Raw genomic sequence first — 17,344 nt, 5'->3', positions numbered from 1 at the left:
GTAAAACATTTCTGGGTTACAGGACCCCAGGAGCTCCTTGTCTGGTGCTCACAGACCCAAGACCAGGAAACAGCAGAGGCCATGGCTGATGTGGGTGGGTCGTCCTCTCAGGAACAAGAGGTCCCCAGCAGCCTAGCTATTCAAAGTGTATTCCACAGGCCAGTATGATCACCATCACCTAAGAGCCTGTCGGATGCACTCTCAGATCCACCTAACACCCATTGAGTCAGAATCTGCATTTAACAGGATCTTCAGACTCTATATATGCATGGGAGACGGTGAGAAGCCCGCCTCACCACACAGATCACTGGTTCTCAGCCTTTCTGGGCATCAGCATTACCTGTGCAGCTGCTGAAGCAGCGTTTCTAAGGCATCAATGGACACCTGGCTGCTTCATAAAGTCCAACAGGTGATTCTGACGCACAACTAGGTGGCATCCCTGTGACAAGAGTTCCTGATATAGCCCCCAGGCTCCTGCTCAGAAGGAAAAAGCCAACTGGGGTGAAAGAGAACTGCAGGGGAGAGCTGACTGTGCACACTGACCCAGAATTCTGGGAAACGTCCAGCCCAATAGGCTGAGGCCCCTAGCGTTGTGCTTACCCCGACAATCGAGACAATCGACAATCGGGGTGAGGTGGAGGAGGATCAAGGCTGAGAAGGCAGAGGCAGCAGCAGTTCTCAAGGAACCTAAACGTAGACAGAAAGGAAAAAGAAAGTAACTTAGGGCCCAGGATGAAAGAGGAAGGCAGGAGAGAGGCCATCTAGGGGAGAACCTGCCCCCAGCCCACATGACCAGGGGAAGCTCCACCCCAGAATGAGGGTGAGTGCAGAGTGAGGAAGGACAGCAGAGTAGACAAGTCTGAGGAAACAGCGTTTATATTTCTGGAGCCAGGGTTCTTCCCCACAGAGGGAGCACAGAGCAGGCAGTAGAGACCCATGGAGCCTCCCTCAGCCACTCCCCACAGAAGGCGAGTCCACTGGCTGGGGTCTCTGCTCACAGGTGAGAGAGGAGGATTCGCTAGGATGAGGGAGGGTGGGAGAACAGAGACTGGCTGGGGTCTCCTGGGAGGACAAGTGTCTGGGAGGTGACAGGTAGCTCCCTGTGCAGCTCCAGTGGAGAGAACACAGAAGCGGGAGGAGGGCCCAGCAACAGGAAGTGTCACTGAACTGGAATTGGTAAGGGGAAGTAAAACCACAATTGCTGCATGTTTTCCAAATTAATTATCTCTTAGCACAGTGCTTAAGAGCTCAGGTGCTAACAAAAAGTCGGGGCAGTTGGAATCCACCAGTCGCTCCTTGGAAACCCTGTGGGGCTGTTCTACTCTGTCCTACAGGGTTGCTATGAGTCAGAATCGACTTGAAGGCAACGGGCTTGGGGCAAACAATTGTGAAATACCTACCAATCTCAGAAATGGGCAAATAAACACCAGGACTTGGAGGGGACCTAGGAACCTTCACTGATTCATCCCCCAGGTATTTGCAGACCTGTCTAGGCACTAGGGGTGCAAAACACAACAAGACAAGAGTCTGCCCTCATGGAGCTCCCATCTAGGGGAGAGGGAGACAGACAAGCAGATAGACCTGCATGGGATGTCAGGTGTTGATAAGGGTCATGGAGGACACAGAGCAGGGAAAGGTCAGAAAGTGAAGACAGAGGTCTGTAGATGATATGTCGGGAAGGCAGCTCCCAAGGACGCCACTGAGTGTGAGCAGATGCCTGAGAGCAGTGAGTGAGTGAGTGAACCATGCAGACACCTGTGGTGGGGTGGGGTGAAAGTATTAGAAAAAGAGGAAATAACAGTTTCCAAGGTGCTAAAGTAATGCTAACCTTGGGAAGGACATACACCCCAAGTCTAAGGGCTGAAAGAGAACTGCTCAGACAAGGGCCTCAACTTTCCATCCCAATGCAACTGTCCAAATGCTGACTGATTTCTCTCTCTTCCCTCCTAGTCTCACTTTTGATCTTCTGGAGCCCATCCATCACAGCCCAACTCACCATTGAATCGGTGCCGTTCAGTGCTGCTGAAGGAAATGATGTTCTTCTACTTCTCCTCAATCCGCCAACAGATACTTTAATCTACATCTGGTACAAAGGGGAAAGTAGAGACAACAACAATAAAATTGCATCGTATGGAACAGGAGCTCCTCAACCAAATGCTACAGGGCCTGCCCACAGTGGTCGGGAGACAATATACCCCAACGGGTCCCTGCTGTTCCAGAATGTCACCCTGGAAGACACAGGAATCTACACACTACAAATAACAAAGACAAATGGTGACAATGAGGTATTAGCTGGACAGATCCGTGTACACCGTAAGTAGTTCCTCTCTGACATCTGGGGGGCGGGGGTTAATTCTACTTTAAATATAAGGATTGACAGACCTGGACCCTTTGCAATGCCTATACCTCCCTCTGCATTCCGCACTTGGGTTTTGAGCTTTTAGATCAGAATCCCCTTCCCGAATCCAGACCCTGCAGACATTCACAGCGGAGAGAAGGAGAGTCAGATGGGGAGTAACTCAGCAGCGGGAGATCACTCAGTCCATCCCTCCTGGGCTCCTTCTGTGAACATGGTTCTGAAAAAGACCCTGGAGGTCAGGTCCTGGCCTGAGGGGCTCCTGGGATCCTCACAGAGCAGATCAGCACCAGGAAGTCCCTTTCCTAAGCCCTGTCGCAGGCCTCCAGACTCCAGGTGACCCTGGGGAGCCTGCAGCCAGGGTTGGATCTCGGCCCCCAGGACAGGTCTGACTGGGAGGAACAATCTACTGACTGCCTGAGTTCTGGAGCTCCTGGAGCTGGTCACCAGCCAGGGCTCAGCCCCAAGAGCTATTCTCGACAGCTGAGTCTTTCACCTGAGACTCAATTTGGAGACCACACACGGCAATGTGCCCCAGGCCAGTAGCTGACTGCCTAGGAGGAAAGAAAGGGAAGAAGATGCTACAGGCAGCTCCTTTCCCACCTGAGGGTGCCCTCTCCTTGAGGTAAACAATAATAGATGCTGTTCATGTGGTTATTTGGGCAGCTCTGTACCCAGCTTTAGGTCAGGTAATTGTGAATATTGTCAGGTTAAATCACAGACAACCTTGCAGGCCAGATACCCTTTATCCTTTCTCTGATTTTATTGAGGGGAAACTGAGGCATGGAGAAAAAAGTCACTGATAAGGGTCACACAGACCATGATTGGCAGATCAGAGTCACACCAAGGTCTGTCTGCAGCCACAGCCCTGACCTTTTCTCCACCGTGGGTGGCCTTATTAAGGGTGTGGACCCTGAGAGCAGCCACTGATTTAGATCCTTTCTTCTTAGACGTCCCTAGTTCAAAGAGAGTTATTTTGCTAGGGGAGGGGCTTGTCACAGCAAATGAATTACTAATCCAGTTTTACTCTAGAATGAAATTACTTTCACCAACAATCAGTCAGTGCCAGGCATGTCCAGGCTTCTGCCCCCAGACAGCCAATCCACGTGCTCCCTGTACTGGGGTGAAATCATTTATGTTTGTTTATTGATGTGCTGTGTGTCTCTCCCACTGGAGCATGAAGGACTTTACCGTCTCCCTTCCCACTGCACACCCTGCAACTGGCACAGACCCAACATGTAACAAACTCTCAATTACTCTTTGATAAAGAATGGAAGGAAGGAACGGTAAGGGAATGAACGAATGATCCATAATCTCTTCAGAGACTGGACCCTGCTTGCAGGTTCCCAGGACTTTCAGCCACTGTGGCCTCCTGGCCCTCCAGATGACTGAGACCCATGTTCCCTCCCTCTGACTGCCTGATCCTAAAGCTACCCTGGGAGTCAGGTCTCATGATGCCTCTGGTGCTGCTCAGAGGAGAGGGTTTCAGGATCCGCTGGTCGTGCTTCTGGGTCACATGGGGGTTCTTGGATCTTCAGGTCTGTGAACTCATGAACTCCCACTGCTCCCTGTCATAGGCATTTCTGGCTCTGCTCCTTCCATGTCCCTTATCTTCCTGCTACTTCATTCCAGCTGGGACTACCCTGCTCTTCACAGCTTCCTCCAACACTTAACCCTCCCCAGATATTGACTGTCCTGTCCTCTTCCACAAGCACTGTGGCCAGCCTCACCCTTCTCAGGAAGCAGTAAAGGACAAAGAAATCAGTCTAAGCAGCAGCCCCTGCAAGGACTCCACCACCAGCCAATGTACCCAAGTCCCCAGGAGAACAAGCTTCCACTGTGTCCCTGTCCAGGGCTCTTCCCCTCAGAGATACCAACACATGGGACAGACCATGCAGGATGGACGTGCACCTCCTTGATTCACTCTCTGCACTGATCCCACCAGGAGTGAAAGGCAGAAGGAATGGGTCTGCAGTCCTTAAAGCATAGAGGCACGTTTTACCCATTTTAACCATTACTCACGTCCTTGTCCTTGGTGTGAGGCTCACAATCCCATAGTGGTCCTGAGACCTTTCTCCGGGTAGGAGCTTCCAGACCATGTGCTGTTAACTAGGTTTACTCTCTATTCCACAGGAATGTGTGTTCCTCATCACAGCACCATGGTCATGACATGGGGTCCTCTCAGATGGGAGATGCATGAGCCACTGTTGCTTCAGTTACTATCACTGTGGCTGAATAAGCTTGTACCTGGTCTCCCTGAGTGTTATTCTGCTCATGACAACCTGTCCCCAGGCCAGGCTACCCCATCTCCTTAGGTTTAAGGACAATGAGAAGTCCCATCCTTAACTATCTCCAGGAAATCCTTGAAAAGAGAGGCCTCAGAGAAAATACAACCGGGCTGGGCAACATAGAATTGTACAGCTGGAGGGACCTCAGCAAGTGTAGGTTCCAGATGAGGAAACCGAGGTTGGTCAGGCAGTCAGCTAGTCGGTTTGATCAAATTGTAGTTGTTTTTATTGTTGTTTTTGTTGTGTTGTAGTTATTTTGATGGCATCACTTGTGAGGTCTAAAGAAAAGAAAGGAAGCATTCTACAGGTCTCTGTTGAGACTCCTCCCCATTGTGCCCAACTCTCCATGAGGAATCAGTGGCAGGGACCTCTTGTCTACATTGACTAACAGAACACATAATTCCTACTAATGTGATGTTTCCTCTTTTTATATTGAGACACTTTAGAATTCCCTCTGATGAATTCTGTCCCCTTAGCAAGATCAGCTGTCTCTCCCCACCCAGGGAGTCTCTGATTTCAAACATTCTTCAGCATCTTACTTTGATCATAATGTGATCCTTGCTGGACTTCAGAGTTTGCCCTAAGATCTTCTAGTGTTCTCTAGAGAAATATTCCTTCAGACAATTGGCCTCAGAATCTTTGGGCTATTAATAATAATTTTCACATATGAAAGAAATTTGAACATTTAATCAAATTTATATCCATATCCACTAAACACAAATGGTCCATAAGGCCAGACCCTTAGCAAGTTAACGCTCTCCCTGCTTTCCACCAGTAACCCCTCTGAATCTGAAACCATTGACAGGTATTTCAGGAAAGATAAACATGGTCCTCACCTGCCTTCAGCCATGGGAAAAGGGACACTAAAGACCAAGGAGAGAACATGGTTCTGTTTCCAAACCCAGCCAGCTCCTGTCTGTTCCCTCATTCTTTTCTAGATCATTCCTTGGACTTGGCTCTGTCATTTATGGGGCCATGGCATCTTGTCAGTCACCATCAATTACCGGAAAGAACTGCCCCCCACCTTGTGGCCCCACGGCCTGACCACTGGACTTGCTACTCCTCTTCCTGAGTGTAATTTCTGTTCATGACACCCAGTCTCCAGGCCAGGCTGCCCCATATCCTCAGATATAAGGACAATTAGAAGTCCCATCATTACCCACATCTAGGATAACTTTGAACAAAAAGTTGTGTTTCAGAGAAAACACATCCGATCTGGGAAATGCAGAACTGTGCAGCTGGAGGGGCCTCAGCAAGCACAAGTTCCAGGTGAGGAAACTAAGATCAGGCAGGCAGTCAGCTGGTCAGGGAAGAGTCCAGGAGAGAACTTGGGTGATCTCTGATCCCTAGTCCTGTGACTTTCCATGACCAAATGCTGGTACTTAATTAACATATGAGAAAGTCTGTGCTTTTTCCCAGAGATAGAATAAGGCAGGTAGGTCTTACATTCTCTGAGCACTTAATTGTCAGGCAGCCTTTGCTTTATATTTTAAAGACTCCAGGATGGCTGAGAGGTATGCAATGCCAACTCTGATTGAAAGATGCCTTTGCAGGAATCAAAGATACTAAATGGGATAATCTTCTCTCTTATCTGACAGCGGAGTTACCCAAACCTTTTATCACCAGCAACAGCTCCAACCCCGTGGAGGACCAGGACTCCGTGACATTAACTTGTGACCCTGAGACTCAGAACACAACCTACCAGTGGTTGATAAACAATCAGAGCCTCCCAGACAGGGCCAGGCTAGAGCTGTCCACAGACAACAGGACTCTCACTATACACAATGTCACGAGGAATGACACAGGACCCTATGAGTGTGAAACCAGGAACCCAGTGAATGCCCGCCGCAGTGACCCGTTCATCCTGAATGTTCTCTGTGAGTAACTTCTGCTCCCACATGGCACAGGCTGTCAGCCCAAATCCACACTGTCAGAGCCAGGCCACATCAGTCCTCTAGGTCCAAGTACACTGACCCTCAGCCCCTGGATACCCAGGCTGGCCATGACGTCCTTTCCCAGGCAAATCTGGGCAGGCCCAGCCATGCCGCCAGACCAGGAGGGGAGGGATTGCTCATGTGTTGAGATGCTCGGGGTCAACACCTGGAATGGGAGAAACAGGTTGATGGTCTCAGATCAGGCTTAGAGAAGTCGGGGTTATTGTGTAGGACTTTTTAAAACAAGGCTCAGAGGGAAGCTGTGGCCCTTATCAGTCCAGGAGCTTCCCCTTCCTTCTGGTTATATCATAATATGGCTTTATTCTGTTTGCTCCAGATGGCCCGGACACCCCCACCATTTCCCCCTCAGACTGGCATTACCCTCCAGGGGCCAACCTCACTCTCTCCTGCAACGCGATCTCCAACCCACCTGCACAGTATTTTTGGCTCATCAATGGAAACTACTTGCAATCCGCACAAGTGCTCTTTATCCCCAACGTCACTGTGAGTGATGGTGGAAACTATACCTGCCATGTCCATAGCAATGCCACTGGCCTCAGCAGAACCACAGTCAAGACTATCACAGTCTCTGGTAAGTGTCTCCCTGGAGCTTCAGCACTGAGCTCTGGGCTGGAGGTCAGTTTGGTTTTCCGAAAAAATCCTAAAAGAAGTTATTTTCTAGTCTGTGTCCCCAGGTCACAAAAAATCCCCAAATCTGTCCCTGAGCCCTCCCACTACATCCCTCCTCTTGCTCTTCATATCTCTCAGGGTAGACCTTGGGTCCAGCCTAGAATGTGGGGATGGGGCTCTCTCAGCCCCAGAAACCCCCGTGGAATGGGAGGGGGCTTCAGAGTAGGGGAGGAAAGAAGTGTCCTCAAGGTCAAGTGTTCTCTCTGTACTAACTTGTCACTTTCTTTCATCTGTTTTCTTTCACTGACTCCATGTGCTACAAGGAACGCACAAGACTTTGAACAGGCTCACATGTTTTCCCAAATGAGAGGATGAAACATCCTCCAATTAGCTGGTGGCAAGATGGAGCTCTGCCTCTCTGCTCTGTCCCCTGCAGCCTCATGCACCAGCCCTGTTCTGACACCATCTGTGGTCGGAGCAGGGAGTGTGGAGCAGGTTCAGGTGTGCTGTGTCCTAATCTTGCTAAAACATGCAGCCCACGGACACCAGAGCCACGCCAGATCAGGCTGCAGGGGAAAGTGCCGGCTTCGAGGCAGAAGCATCTAAGCCTGTGACCTGGCTCTAAAGTCACAGCTATACACACTGTGTGACACTGGACAGATGATACACAAAGGAGAACAATGCGTCATGAATCCTACTTAGAAAACTAGGTAGATTCAACCATGAAGTCTCTTCATGGGAGGGAAGGGGCAAGGACAAGTTATGTTCAATAAAACCCGAGAAACAAGGAACTTGTGTAAGGCAGAAACCTGTCAGAGAAGGAAAATTCAAATATTTTCCACCAATAGAGAACAAAAGAAAAGTGGTGAGACTGCACCCTGTCAAAGGCGGGAAACTGCCAAGACCCAGAAAAGCACAGCAGTCCTGTGGAGTTCCGGCTCTCACAGGTTTCGCTGTAGTTTACAGAGTGGGCTAATGGTACCAGCCTTTGTTAAAACCATAACCATTTCCCTCTAACGTTTCCTTCATCTGATATTCAATCCATAGACTGGAAGCAAAAGCTTTTTCAGATTGAGAAATCCTTTAGATTGGAAACTTTCTCGTTTCTAAAATAGTGAAGACAGCCGGGCTGTGCTTACTCCCTAATATATTATTTAACAAAAAGGAAACACCTTCCCTGCCATATGTGAAGCCACCCTGCCCCAGAGATAGACCGGGCCAGAAGCCTGCCTTCCGCACACACACAGAACTGTCTACTAGAGAGGGGCCTGGTCTCTTACACAGTCACAGGAGGCCCTAGGAAAGGGTCACACAAATGTCTGGAGAAGTAAATTCCACCTAATGACGAGGTGGATGGACACGTCGGCTGGGAAGAGGTCCCGGTGCAGATATTCACAGTCGGGGGGCTGCACCTATTTCCTAGTGAGGGGAGGGGTCATCCTGTCCTCACAGATCAGCACCTGGACAGACACACGACCTCTGCAGAGGGTCAGGACCACCCTCTGGGTCACCTTTCAGAGCTCACCGTGGACCCTGTAAGCTGGTGGAGATATCACAGGAAGCGGAGTAGCTCCAGTACCAGGCCCGCTCTCACACTCACCTCCTCTGTTTCTGCACAGAGTCAGTGACAAAGCCCTCCATCCAAGCCAGCAACACCACAGTCAGAGAACATGAGGGCCCTGTGATCCTCACCTGCCTCACCAACCACACTGGAATCTCCATCCAGTGGGTCTTCCACGGGCAGATTCTGCGGCTCACAGACAGGATGACGCTGTCCCAGGACAACAGTTCCCTCACCATAGGCACCGTTAAGAGGGAAGATGCTGGAGTATACCTGTGTAAGGTCTACAATCTGGTCAGTTCCAGCACAAGTGATCCCCTCAACCTGACTGTGAAATGTGAGTGACCCCTCATCCACTCCTACATCTTCTCTGGTTAGATGATCCCTACCAATGGTATGCAAAATGGATAAATGTCACAGGGGGCAGAATATCAGTTAAGAGACAATTAGAGTAACAATGGTAAAGTGGTCAAGAGCTCAGGCTCTGAAACAAAGATGGTTATAAGTGTCATATCCCAGGTCTGATATCCACTGTGTGAACTTGCACAAGGTTCTTAATTTCTCTGAGCCACAATTCCGCAACTGAAAATTGCAATAAGAATGCTTGCTTCACAAGATTGTTTAAAGGTCTGATGTGATAATTGACTAAACCCTTAGCAAAATACCACACACGTAGAAAACGTTCCATAATTGTTAGCTGTTGTTATTACTATTATTATCATTAGGCTTGAAGTCAGTAGTCCTGAAGTCAAATCCCAGATCCACCACTTATTAGCTATAAGACTTTGGGTAAGTTTTTTCACCACTCTAAGCCTCAGTTTTTTCATCTGTAAAATGGGAATAATGTCTGTGTGACAGGATGATTGTAAGGATCAAATGAGATACATGTATAGTATTTAGCACATGGGCTGGCACATAAACCCATTGCCGTTGAGTTGATTCCGACTCATAGCGACCCTGTAGGACAGAGTAGAATCACCCCATAGGGTTTCCAAGGAGCAACTGGTGGATTTGAACCGCAGACCTTTTAGTTAGCAGCCAAAAAAAACATTGCCAGAGGAAAAAAAAATTAGTAGTTAGCAGCCGAGTTCTTAACCACTGCGCCACCAGGGCTCTAACCAGTAGCTAACATTAACATTAACAGTCAGCCTTGAGTTGACTGGTGAGAGCTAAGCCCCAAATGGTTACAACAGAAAAAAGTACAAAATAGATGCAAAAAGTATTCTATATGGGAAAAATGCACCACACAGAAATCCACTGGGACATGATTACTGACTAAATAAATATGGGAGGGAAAAAAGGGGCTGAAAGTTAAGCGCAGTCTTTCAGAAGTAGATTGCCAGGCCTTTCTTCCAAGGTGGCCAACCTTCGGGTTAGTAGCTTAGCGCTTAGTCATTTGTGCCATTTGTGATAATGCCTAAAGACCTGGGAAAACAGATAGGAGTGACTGACATTTGGTTCTGAAAGCATCTGCTAATAAAACCTAAAAAAGCTTTCTTGAATAAAGCATTTAAAAATACTTACTGAATGGCCCTTCTGTGCCAGTCACTTTATTCTATAATTATTGATTCTTTTAAATAGTAAAAAACTTCTATAATTCAAAATGAATTTACATGAAGTCTGGAATAAGATATGTGGAAATTATAATGACTAAATGGTGCCTCTTGTAGATAGATAAATTATTGTACACTCAATATCAACATTGGAAATTTAATTGAAGGATAATACTATTAAAGGAAATTTAAACACACACACACACAAAAGTATTAAGTGCAAAATTTAAATCTGGTGTGTGAGTTTTCCTGCCATTAGACAAGCAAGACCTTTACTATGGAAAATGCCTGTGAGGGAAATGGGGCAGGAGTCGGAGGAGCCTGGGAGAGTCCCAGTAATCAACATGCAGATCTGATCCCTGGAAAGGAGAAAGGGAGAGAAGGAAGTTTTAGTTTGCAGTGTAATTCTAAAAGCATTTCCACGAGGCCGATGGGTAGTCCTCGAACCAGTCACCTATCAGAGGAAACTGTCTCCCAGAAACGGGCCTGCTTTAGTACCCCTGTCAGAGCCTGTGGGAAGCAAGGTCTCTGCATAAACAAGGTGGTGAATTCACAGTTCATCAGTCTGCATCTTCAGTCAATTAAGTCCCCACCACAGGAGATCTGAGAGGTAAGTACTCATGGCCGCCATAGGTGGGAAACTGAGAACAAGATGTAACCACAAAAAGGTGGGAAGTCAAGAGGGAAGTTCTAATAACCCAAAGATAGCCGTCAGCCTTTCTCAGGTTTCCAAAGCCTCAAAAACATCTGAGTGCAGAAAGGCCAGGATGGAATGGAGACAAGATGGATCATCAACCTAGAAACAAAGCAGCGAGAGAGAAAAAATTGCAAGGATACGTACGGTCTGCCAATTGCCTCACAGTGACCCTTCTATGAAAACCATTCCTTGATGGAATGACTAGAAACTACTTCATGGTGAGAGTTGCTTCACAGGGCACCCCAAATTAAAATAATTTTCTTTCTTTCTTTCTTTTCTCTTCCCATGACAGATTATGATCCCGCTCCAGAAAGTTCTGGCCTCTCAGGTGGGGCCATTGCCGGCATCATGGCTGGAGCACTGGCCGGGGTGGCTCTGACAGCAGCCCTGGTGTACTTTCTGTGTATCAGAAACACTGGCGGGTATGATGCCTTTCCTCGTATTCTGCTTCCTCCAAGGCTAACTGCCATGCTTAGAAAGGGAAAGAACTCTTCTCCATCTCTGTCTCTGTGCCTGGGCCTCCTCTTCCTCCTTCCTAAATTCCTGCTTCTCAGCACTAATGTCTGTGGGTCTCTGCTTCCCTGGTCTTCACGCTCCCTGTACCCCACTGTCTCTTGGACATGGATATTCCCATCCCCATCTGCATTTAGAGGGGGAACCCTCAATTATGTTCTTCTGTTCCCCAGTCAGGGAAGCCACAGTCCAAAGGGAAAACAAATGAGAAAATGAAAGCAGCAGCAGAAGAAAGCTAGCCAGGTGCTCTGGTGACCACAGTAGCAGAGGAGAGAGGGACAGGACAGGAACTGAATCTAAGAGAAGCAGACACAACCAAAAGGCCCCTTGACAATAAATAAAGTGAGGAAAAAAACAGTATCTGCTCCTTGGGAAAACAAAAGGGGAAAGGTCTTAGGGTAGGAGTAGGCTCAGAAGCAGGTGATAAAGAATGGAACTAAATGTGCACATCTAAGGAGCCCTGTTAAAGCACTAGGCTGCTAACTGAAAGGTTGGCAGTTAGAACCCACACAGTGACTCTGCGGGAGAAGGACCTGAAGATTTGCTCCCATAAAGATTACAGCCTAGAAAACCCTATGGGGCACCTCTACTCTGTCACATGGGGTCTCTGTGAGCCCTAAATTGACTCAATGGCAAATAACAACAACAAATGTGCACATTTAGCAAGTGGAAAGGAGTCAACACTAGAAGGGCTAGTGGTTAGATTGAAAAAATAAGGCCCTGAAGGAAAAGTAGTACCATCCGTGGTGTGAATGGACATTCAGGAGTTGTCTGCTGAAAGTGTCCTTCCAATTTCAGGAAGCAACGTTCCTATGTTGGGAATAGCAGTCACAGTGTCTGATATTTATTTAGGGCAAGCAACCAGCGTGATAACACAGAGCACAAACCCTCAGCATCCAACCACAGTAAGTAAAGCCACTCACCCAGTGAGAGCTGGTGAGATCCACCACATGCCCTGCCCTAGCAGAGAATCCTGGATTCCCAAACCACTCCCTGCCTTATGAATTTTTACAGAGGGATCTCTGTTCCCAACCTTAAGTTGGAATAGTTCTTCACACCCTTCCTCACCTCCAAAGGTTCCCCTGAGACACAGCCCCAGGAGCAATGCTTGCTCTGCCTAGGCCAAGCAGGCCTGAGTAATACGGACATGTTTCTAGGAGCCATTTCCTCATCCTTACTCCTGCCCCTCCTGCCTCTGTTATAGATGTGGGCGTTCTCCCTGGTGAGACTTTTCCCTGACTTCTGGGTGCTCTGGGTGCTGTGGGTCTCACTGCCCCTCCGTGCCACTGGATCCTATTGCTGAGAATGTATCTGGGCAAAAATCATGGCCTGTGAACTAGCATGAATCTTCTTAAGTGGACCTAGGCCTCCTGTGGCTCTATTTCTGGCCCTCCTCTGGCACTAATGCTGCTGGACCACAGACTCTGAGAAAGCAGAATTTCTTAGCTGATCATGGGCTACCCACACTCATTATTACCATCACCACCTGCCCCCTCCTTCAACTAGAAATCACAACCGCCTAGGAACACTGTTGTTCTAAGGCTGAAGTCAGCTTTGCATTTTCATGGATCTGAAACTCTTCTTTTGCTTCCCCAGGTCAGGACCATTCTGACACGGTAAGCATAGCCAGTTTCATTGACTCATTTTCTCATGGAAATATTTCTGTATGAAATGAGTTATTCTGGGTGTGTGTGTGTGTGTGGTGAAAATATACACAACAAAACATACACCAACGCAACAATTTGTGCATGTACAATTCAGTGACATTGATTATACTCTTGAAGTTGTACAACCATTCTCCCTATCCTTTTCCAAATCATTCCACCACCATTTACATAAACTCAATTCCTCCTAAGCAAAAACTCTAGAATGAGTTATTCTGGAAAACACAAATATGAGATTAAGTTTGGGTTAAAGTTCCTCAATGTAGAAACAAAGAGGTATTGGTTAATTACTCCCATGAGTCTACCTCAGAACAAGAAGTTGGATTTTGGAATTATCCCCACCTTGTGATTGAATCCTGGCTGTGACTCTTAGTCGCTCTGTGACTTTGGACAACTAACTTAACCTCTTTGACTCTCAGCTTTGTCATCTGTAAAGTGAGTTTTCTGCTTTCCTTAAAGGGAAGTTGAAGGGATTCAATAACATATGTCAATCACCCAGCACAAACAAGGCACTAAATAATTCTCCCTCCTCTACCTTCCATCTGACCCTGCTCTTACTTTCAAAAGGATAATTCCCACCATAAAGGACATTCTGAGGTCCTAGTTCCTTTACAATAATTTAACAGAGTTTTTCTCATTTTAATGTTTTCATAGAGTGCACATATATACTGAAAAGTGCTTAAAACGTAAGTATACTTTCACAGTGTATGACCTTTTACAAAATGAACACACTCATGTAAGCAGCACTTACCCCAAAAAAAACCCTTCCAGTCATTTCCCACCCAAGAGTAGCCACCATCCTGACTTCCAATGCTTTAGTTTTGCTGGTCTTGCTCTCATATAAAGGAAAAATACTGTATATCCTTATATATATGTTCTGCTTATTTTCGTTCAATGTTATGTGAGTTCATTCACATTGTTGTGGGTGTCTGTATTGTCGCTCATTGTATGAATACTATGATGTATCTCTTCTAATGACCATTCAACAGGAGTTTACCAAGCAGAGATAATGGGTCACAATAGCCCTTCTCCAAAGCTAAAAGTTCCAAAATGGTGATAGTAAGTGGTGCTGAAACACACTAGCCCAGGTGAGGGCATGACCCTGAACACTGATTTAATTGTTACTCATGCTTTTCAGGACAATGAAGTTGCATATTCTTCCCTGAACTTCAATGCCCAGCTACCAAAGAAACCGACTTCAGCATTCCCATCCCAAACAGCCACAGAAACAATCTATTCAGAAATAAAAAGGAAGTAATGCAACCTGTCCGGCTCGCTGCACTGCCGAAGTATTTATTCCAAGCCCCTGTCATCCCCATCACTAGGGGATTCCTTTACCCTCAGGGGAAAAGGAAAGAAGCCTCCACCCCCACTACTTCACTCCCTGATGCTGTACCTCCAGGCCACCTGGTCACAGCCCCTCCCTTCAGTGTCAATAGACGTCATTGAAATTTGGCAAAGACAACATTGGGGGAGAGTTGCTAGAACCTCCCCATCCCCCCGGACTAGACTTTTTAAAACTTACCTCTTCAGAGTACACTCACTCCCTTCCCACCTGAGTCCTGTCCCATCAGAGTCTAACTTGAGTCTGCCATAACCTCAAGAGAAATGTGCCAGAAAAGGAGAGAAAAAGTAAAAGCAGCAAAAGCTTCTCCTGTCTCTCCAAAGCCCAGTGTGAAAACCAAATATATAACCAAGACTGAACTGGGAAGTTCTACACCTCTGTCCACTCAGGGTTGTCTACTTGTAGGATCAGGGTCTGAGCACTTTGCTGTTTAGTAAGGATACCAACTAAATCTTTGGCAAGTCTGTCTCAAGAGAACTCACTAGAAGCAACTAGAAAAACTATTTGCCAAGATCTACAGGCAATTCCTAACAGAAAATGCAAAAATGCATGTACCTTTTAAAATCTTTATGGACTTTATATAAGGAAATGCCCACAGAGGGAGGGCTATAGCTTTAGGAGGGAGACAGTTGTAATAGGGACAATCTGCTGGAAACTTGGGAAAGGAATAAGAGAACTACTCTTCAGAGAATTATTTAGATTATTGTTAAAGAATGAAAATTTGATGGTGTTGGATATTCACTTTTTCTCTGAGACATTCTGCCATTGTAATTTTTGTAACTGCTTATTATTTCTCTAAAAGAGGTTATTTTTATGCACTTTGCCTATATACGCCAATGTGACTTTGGTGAAAGAAGCCACCAAAATCCCTCAGGTTCCCTTGGCCAGGTGCTCCTCCAGGCTTGTTTATTAGGGCTCCAAATAGAAAATAGCAAGGAGAGGCTTTCCTCGTTCATGTCTAGAAATGGATCTAACTCAGTTTCTAAGCATCTCAGACCAATCTCCAACTACCATTCTGTGCCAGGTTTCTGCCTGTGTACCCCACCTTCCATTGTGTCTCTGCCCCCTCGCTCTTTCTCAGGAAACCTTGGCTTCTGCCAAGGTGTGTTTGGTTCCTGAGAAGTGGGAGCCCCCTAAAAGGAACACTGTCACTCATGAAGTTGGCACTGTGTACAACCTAAAAAGCTGCACTGGTGCGGATGCCCCTTGGGGACAAAGACTGTGAGAGGGTATTAGGAAATGAGGGGAAGATGAGGACACAACCCTGGGCTTCTTAAACAGCCTCTGAAATTTATATTTTCTCCCATGGGGTCTATGAGTCCCACTGTGCCTTAGGATAAAAAGGGAGGAAGGGCGAAGGAGAGGAAAATGTACTTCCCACCCAGCCTTCTTCTACACAGATGGAATTTCTTTGAGGCTGTTAGAAGAAATATTTTATTTGATATTGACTACCTTATTTCATGCTTTGCCTAAGGGACTTCCTCTTAGAGGATTAGTTGGGAGTTCTCTGTACTTAGGTACCTCTTTCAGAGTTTTCCAGCCCTGATACCATGCTGTATACTTCCCCTAATCTTCTCTATGCTGTATTATTTAATTTTCCATGGCTAAGGCCACTTCTGAATTACTTTTAAAATTGATTTGCTCTATATTTATAATACAAATTATATATATATAATATATATATCAGAAGGAACATGGTGCCTCACAGTTGATACTTTACAGGCAGAAGAAGGAAGGTGGAAATTTCTCAGTGGGGAATCAGAGTAAGCATAATTCTAAGTCTGAAGACATTTGCTCTAGTTACCAGAGAATTTGGCTAAATTCATTTGCATACCTGCTAACAAAGTGAGTAGATCTGAAAGTAACAGGCCACAGCTCTACCTTGCCTGGAAGGAACTGCCTACCTTCCTCTGGAAGAGAAGATATTACATGAGTAAAAGATTTCCTAGGCCTCTTTATTAGGGGCAAATAACACTTCCCACAAAGGAAGCTCCAGCCACTCAGATGTAGCAATATAGCTCATTTACAAGGCCCTCCACAGGATCAGTCATATGGAAATCTTTCTAGCACCTTCAATCTCTTCCTTATTCCCAGCTTCTTTTTTCCTGCCCTCTTAGAAGGTCAGATCTCTTCTGACTTGAATAACCTTCATTTATCAATTCCACTAAATATTAACCTATTATCTCATTCCCTTCACTTCCAAACAATTGAAATATATGTGCTACTTCCACTGCCTTTCCATGTCCTCATCATCTTATTTCTCCTGGCTTTCTGCAGTAATGCCTCCATACCCAAGACCACTGGAAGCAGCATAAAACCAGTGTCTCTTGGACAAATTCAAAGGTATTTTCACCCGGCCTCACACTTTTCACTTTACAACATCTGAGACCACAGACTTTTTCCTTCTGGGAAGTTCTCCTTCCACCATCACCACCACGTATTTGTTGCACCCCCACAGCAGATTTAGTACACAGACCTTTCTCATGCCATGCCTCTTTCCTCAGCTTCAATGACCTCTCCGCAGAAATCCCTAGCCTCTATTACTTTCAAGAACTCATGTCACCCACATCCAAATACCTTCTGAAATTGTTCCTCATCAAACTGACTCTCCCCAAGAGCTTGCTTATTTCTCTCAGTGAAACCACTGAGAAACACTCAGTCCCCTCTCTTTGTTTCCCAGATTCAATGAATCTTCAAAGCCTGTTGATTCTTTTTTAACATCTCTCAGTTATGACATTCTCTCCATTCCCATAAATCTAACTAATCCAGGCCCTCCACAACTCCTGCTTGAAGCACTGCTGGA

At 46.5% G+C, this 17,344-nt stretch overlaps 1 protein-coding gene across 5 annotated transcripts; it reads left to right on the top strand.

Moving 5' to 3' along the window:
* The first annotated feature begins 814 nt into the window (after positions 1 to 814).
* On the top strand, positions 815 to 14,462 carry LOC101348985 (carcinoembryonic antigen-related cell adhesion molecule 1-like). 5 transcript variants are annotated; one of them, XR_002825939.1, is made up of 10 exons: positions 815 to 1,000; positions 1,951 to 2,313; positions 6,243 to 6,521; positions 6,916 to 7,170; positions 8,828 to 9,106; positions 11,312 to 11,441; positions 12,331 to 12,437; positions 13,129 to 13,148; positions 13,851 to 13,882; positions 14,335 to 14,359. XR_002825939.1 is itself a non-coding variant. In XM_023742702.1 (10 exons), the coding sequence occupies exons 1-9, from the start codon at positions 937 to 939 to the stop codon at positions 13,866 to 13,868; spliced, it is 1,461 nt and encodes a 486-aa protein (XP_023598470.1). In that variant the 5' UTR covers positions 816 to 936; the 3' UTR covers positions 13,869 to 13,882; positions 14,335 to 14,451. The 5 variants fall into 5 exon arrangements, 4 of the variants coding, with proteins under 4 accessions (XP_023598469.1, XP_023598470.1, XP_023598472.1 ...); XM_023742702.1 differs by having other exon boundaries at positions 816 to 1,000; positions 12,385 to 12,437; positions 14,335 to 14,451; XM_023742701.1 differs by lacking the exon at positions 13,851 to 13,882 and having other exon boundaries at positions 12,385 to 12,437; positions 14,335 to 14,462.
* Positions 14,463 to 17,344: the final 2,882 nt, after the last annotated feature.

This window comes from Trichechus manatus, unplaced genomic scaffold, assembly GCF_000243295.1.
Source record: "Trichechus manatus latirostris isolate Lorelei unplaced genomic scaffold, TriManLat1.0 scaffold00216, whole genome shotgun sequence".
NCBI classification, from domain to species: domain Eukaryota; kingdom Metazoa; phylum Chordata; class Mammalia; order Sirenia; family Trichechidae; genus Trichechus; species Trichechus manatus.
This window is presented reverse-complemented; position numbering and strand designations above follow the sequence as displayed.

What these genes read in the sequence shown, in the direction of transcription:
- LOC101348985 (XM_023742701.1), top strand. Translation starts at nt 937, where the DNA reads ATGGAGCCTCCCTCAGCCACTCCCCACAGAAGGCGAGTCCACTGGCTG. An exon ending in TGTATCAGAAACACTGGCGG is followed by an intron (nt 11,442 to 12,384) that starts GTATGATGCCTT and finishes ATATTTATTTAG; the next exon opens with GGCAAGCAACCAGCGTGATA. An exon ending in GTCAGGACCATTCTGACACG is followed by an intron (nt 13,149 to 14,334) that starts GTAAGCATAGCC and finishes CATGCTTTTCAG; the next exon opens with GACAATGAAGTTGCATATTC.